This window comes from Anoplopoma fimbria, unplaced genomic scaffold (genome assembly GCF_027596085.1).
Source record: "Anoplopoma fimbria isolate UVic2021 breed Golden Eagle Sablefish unplaced genomic scaffold, Afim_UVic_2022 Un_contig_6315_pilon_pilon, whole genome shotgun sequence".
NCBI lineage: Eukaryota > Metazoa > Chordata > Actinopteri > Perciformes > Anoplopomatidae > Anoplopoma > Anoplopoma fimbria.
This window is the reverse complement of record NW_026549981.1, coordinates 1-4,816: the sequence shown is the minus strand read 5'-3', so window position 1 is coordinate 4,816 and position 4,816 is coordinate 1. Positions and strand designations below refer to the sequence as shown.

At 45.2% G+C, this 4,816-nt stretch overlaps 1 protein-coding gene and 1 long non-coding RNA gene across 2 annotated transcripts; both read left to right on the top strand.

Moving 5' to 3' along the window:
- The first annotated feature begins 618 nt into the window (after positions 1-618).
- Positions 619-1,556, top strand: LOC129114942 (uncharacterized). Its single transcript, XR_008532744.1, has 3 exons — positions 619-763; positions 838-1,075; positions 1,486-1,556. It is a non-coding gene; the product is annotated as an uncharacterized LOC129114942 (long non-coding RNA).
- A 3-nt stretch (positions 1,557-1,559) lies between these two features.
- Positions 1,560-2,350, top strand: LOC129114941 (DENN domain-containing protein 4B-like). The gene is made up of 3 exons (XM_054626800.1): positions 1,560-1,580; positions 1,668-1,833; positions 2,241-2,350. The coding sequence occupies exons 2-3, from the start codon at positions 1,679-1,681 to the stop codon at positions 2,344-2,346; spliced, it is 261 nt and encodes an 86-aa protein (XP_054482775.1). The 5' UTR covers positions 1,560-1,580; positions 1,668-1,678; the 3' UTR covers positions 2,347-2,350.
- The last annotated feature ends 2,466 nt before the right edge of the window (positions 2,351-4,816 follow it).

The following is a 4,816-nucleotide window of genomic DNA, read 5'->3' as shown; positions in this document are numbered from 1 at the left end:
CATCAATGCATCACTTCTGATGAATCTTTGGTGATCATCTGACTTCCTCTGCAGCTCCTCCACCATAATATGAATGTGTCAAAGTAGTAGTAGTAAGTTATAGTAGTAACTACTGCAGCTCCACCAGCAGGTCAAATGTCCCCTTTAATTAACATTATCGTCTGATAGTCTGATCCATAATATGGAATGTGTCAATGTAGTAGTAGTAGTAGTAGTTACTTAGTAGTTGGTAGTTGGTAGTTAGTAGTTAGTGGCATTAGTAGTATTAGTCAGCAGTAGTGGTTTGTAGTAGTTAGTAGTGGTTTGCAGTTAGTAATGGTTAGTAGTAGTTAGTAGTGGTTAGTAGTGGTTAGTAGTAGTTAGTAGTAGTGTTAAATGTGTCAAATAAACCCCTCATGGCCCAGAACTCATGAAGACTAGATGTTATGATGGGGACAAATCAAGAGTCTAGAGTCCATTCCAGTGTCGAGAGAGAGCCCCCCACTGGTGACCAGTGAATGTCCTTTTGTAAATCTGACAGAGCTACATGCTTAGCTCAACCAGATACTATCTCTGCTAACGTCTCTCCATATTAAGTCTTCCTCTTTGTGCTCTTCTTCTCTGAGTGCGGAGGCGAACCAACTGGAACGTGGAGGACGAGGTGGAGAGCGCTGTGAGGCCCCCCAGTGGTCAGGATGCCTCCCTGCCAAACCAGTGTAATGGTCTGAGTGAAGACTCCAGCTCTGAGACCAGCAGCTACTCGGAGAACAGCAGAACCACCACGGTAACATGCACCTTAAATCAGTCTCTTCATCTTCTTGGCTGCCATACTTCCCGTCCCGCTGACCCCCCCCTCAGTCTTCCTCAGTGGGCAGCGCCCCAGGTGACGGTGGCCTACCTGAGCCCTCTGGTCCTGAGGAAGGAGCTGGAGAGTCTGCTGGAGAACGAGGGCGAGGCGGTCCTGGCCCAGCCTCAGTTTCTTGAAAACCACTCCATCATCTTCTGGAACTTGGTGTGGTACTTCCAGCGCCTCGGTCTGCCCAGTAACCTGCTGCAGCTGGTCAGAGCCTCGCCACTGGTCAGCCAGTTCTCTCAGGTAGAACACAGTCTGATGAGATGGTCCATAAGGGACAGTTAACTGTTACTTTGGTAGTGGACCAACAGCCAGTCAGAGTTTTCTCCAGACAAACCTGCTCAACGAGTTTTGACGTGTGTACAGGTTCTGTCTGACGGTTCAGAAAGTCTTCAATCATTCAAAAAGCTGCAGATCTACAGAAGCTCAAATTACAATTTGAAATAACCATTCAACATATACAGTTAATTCATATCTAAAAATCAAAGATCAAAACTCTTAGTAGAGTGACTATGTTAGTAGAAAATAAGGTATTCAGGATGTCCACCAAACAGCCTCAACATAAGTCCTAGTTTTTGACACCATGAAATCAGGGAGGTAGGGGTGACATTAAAGACCACAACACACAGTTTCTCTCCTCATGTGTTTCCCAGTTTGAGAACTCAGCTGTGAGGGTGAGGCTCCTCTGGGACACCCTGACCCCCGACACAGACCAGTGGCCCCCTCTACATCCTCTGGAGGATCCACAGTAAGACCCAGACCCAGTAACAAGAACTCAATACTCCAATTAGTTTAACTCTTTCATGAGAATCCACCTACCGCCTTCTTCCACCAGGTGGCGTCCCGATGAGGAGCTACAACTGGCGGAGACACAACCACCCATTCACGTTGTCCTTCCTGGAGGAGGTGCTGCGCTGGGTCGGCATGAACGAGGTGCACAAAGCTGTCACCCTCTTCCTGGATACGCTGGACAAACAGCCGGGCTCCGCCTGGACTCAGAGGTGGGGGTTTTACTGGGGTTACACTGGGTTTACACTGGGTTTTACAATGGGATTATACAGGATTTACACTGGGTTTACACTGGGTTTACACTGGGGTTTACACTGGGGCTACACTGGGGCTACACTGGGTTTACACTGGGGTTACACTGGGGCTACACTGGGACTACACTGGGTTTACACTGGGGTTACACTGGGGTTACACTGGGGCTACACTGGGGCTACACTGGGTTTACACTGGGGTTACACTGGGGTTACACTGGGGCTACACTGGGACTACACTGGGTTTACACTGGGGCTACACTGGGGCCAGTTTTTGAACAAGATAATAAGTGAAATGTGAATGTCTTCTTTATGCGTATACGTTTTTATGCTTTGTTGGTGGATGTTGTGTGTTTTGTGTTTGACAGGAGTTTGTACAGAGAGTTCCTCTTCCTCACTCTGGCAGCTATGGGCAAAGACCACGTTGGTAAGACTGACTGCCTCACCCCTCTTCCTATCTGGACGCCATGCTGATTAGAGAAAAAGCATTTCTTTAGATTTTCTCACTAAAGATGTTCTAACCGCTAACTGTTTGTTATGTTGAGTTAAAGGCTTTATTTTTGCATCACACACCGCTCCACCTCTAACCTTTTTTTATCGGTCAATACGATGCTGACATCATCATGGATAAAAATAGTGTGCAAATCACAAAAATGAATCAGGAAATAATAAAAAAAAAAACCAAATTTAAAATAATCTAGACTCTCATTTGCAGAGCAATCCCAAAACAACATCCCATTCTTTGCTGCTCCGTTCGCTCCAGTATTTGCTGTACGTTAGGAACAGATGTCAGAATGCTACACATTTATGTTACAAAACATTACAAACAGACTAGATGTTCCTGCGCAGTTTAAGGTAAAAACGCCAAAATCACCATCTGTATCACCAAAGTGATGACATGGGGCTGTGAAGAGAAATACACTGAGTGCTGATCAACACGTTCACGTCTGTATGGTGAATATGAATCGACTTAGCTCAGCTCAGTTTAGCTCAACTCAGCTCAGTTTAGCTTAGCTTAGCTTAGCTCAGCTTAGCTGCTGTGTGATTGACATGAATGATAGAGAACAACAGGAACCGACTCAGTGTGAAGAGACGAGTACTCACGCTTTACTCTTCCTCCTGCAGCTGCGTCGATAAGAAGTACAAAGCGGCCTACTCTCGGCTCAGCAGCACTCTGGGTCGGGAGGAGCTCCGGAGGAAGCGGGCTCAGCCTCCCGGCCCCCAAAGCCGTGGACTGCAGACGCAGCTTCCACCCGCCACTCCGAATGCTGATCCTCCAGGAACACGGCGTCCTGCAGCGTTCCGATCCTCGTTAGGGGGAGGAGGAGAAACTGCAAACCCAGGACCCCGCTGCCTCCGCCTGCTTGTGTTCCTCACCTCTCTGCTGCCTCCTGGTGGACGCCGGAGTGACGCCTCTTTCCTGTCCTCTGTAGCTCTGTTTGCCTCGTCGATGTGAATCTAGCTGCTCTTCTCCTCCATCGTCCTGAAAGTTGATCCGGCTGCAGCCTGCGGAGCTGATCTGGACTGAAAGCTCAAACAGAAATGCGTCCTGAGGTCTGAGCATCAGTCTGCATCGTCTGAAGGAGAGAAGGTTGCTGCATGTCCAGAAGAACCAGCTGTGTCGCTATAAACTTTGTGTTTTTCCCTAGTTTTTTAAAATCCAGATCAGAGGGAGTTTTAACCACAGTAGTTGTATGATGTCAGAGATTCTGTTAGCAGTGTGACCAAGGACAACAGTCTGGGTTTAATTTAGAAAAAGGTGGCATAAGGATTGAAGAGGCAGAGCAGAGATCCATGAAACTCCACCAAAGACTTCAAACTCGTTTCTCCACGAGTGTTTGTCTGGCTGAGGGCTTCATAAGTGTGGTGGAGTTTTGTTAAAGGGAAAATAAGGGCAGAAACGAGGAAATCACCGAACAGCAAGCTGTGACTTTCAATCCCCCTCAAACGTCTGACCATCTGTTTGTTGGGAACCTGGTTTAATCTAATAGACTCAGACTCATGTCCTGAGAAATCATATGAGCTCAGGTGTTATGAGGAAAATAACCCTAGTGAGAACAGGAAGTACTGTGTTCTTGTAGAACATACAGTGATTCAATAAAAGAAGGTTCCAATCAGAGATTCATCAAGTTCAAATCCTGCTGCTGCCCGGTGCCCTTGAGCAAAACTCTACTGGATCTGGATCTGAAAGTTTGCATGAAAATATCAACTGGGACTAAAAAAAGGGAGTCTACTGTTGAAAAGAGTTGTTTAAATGTGACATCACAGTTTTTGTCTGCTGAAGATAGTGTGTGAGTTAGGTAAGGGATTTAGGGGGTTTTGGGGTTAGGGTTAGAGGTTAGGTCAGGGTTTGGGGGTTAGGGTCCAGGGTTTGGGGATTAGGGTCAGGGTTTGGGGTCTTTCACTTTAGCAGAATGAGTTTCCCCTCAGTGTACATTTGAATGCACAGACTGCAGTTTGTTCAGGTTTACATTGAACAGAACTTGACTTTAGTTTGTTTCAGGTTGTTTTACTAGTTGAATAAAGTCAGAGGAGTTTATTTAAAATAGATATGTGTTTGCTGTTGTAATTTATATTTGGCTGTAATTTCAGTTGTAAATGTTTTTTTTTTTAAGAAAACACAAAAATAAAAGACAGGCATGAGCCCCAAATGTCACATTTGTTCTGCTTTGTTTCCAACAAATAGAAATCATTTTTTATGAATTTACACTTTTACATAATTTATCTTCATTTCCATTCATTCATATGAGGCTGATAATTCCTGAGTGTCAGGTTGATGAGTTATGTAATTCCAATTTACCCCGAAACATTGGGCCTAATGAATTAATTCAGTATTTGGAGAAAACACTAATCATATTCTGGATTATTTGATAAACATCACAATCCCAATTTAAAAACATACAGACGTTAATAATTCATAAATAAGACAAACGCATTTCGCCGG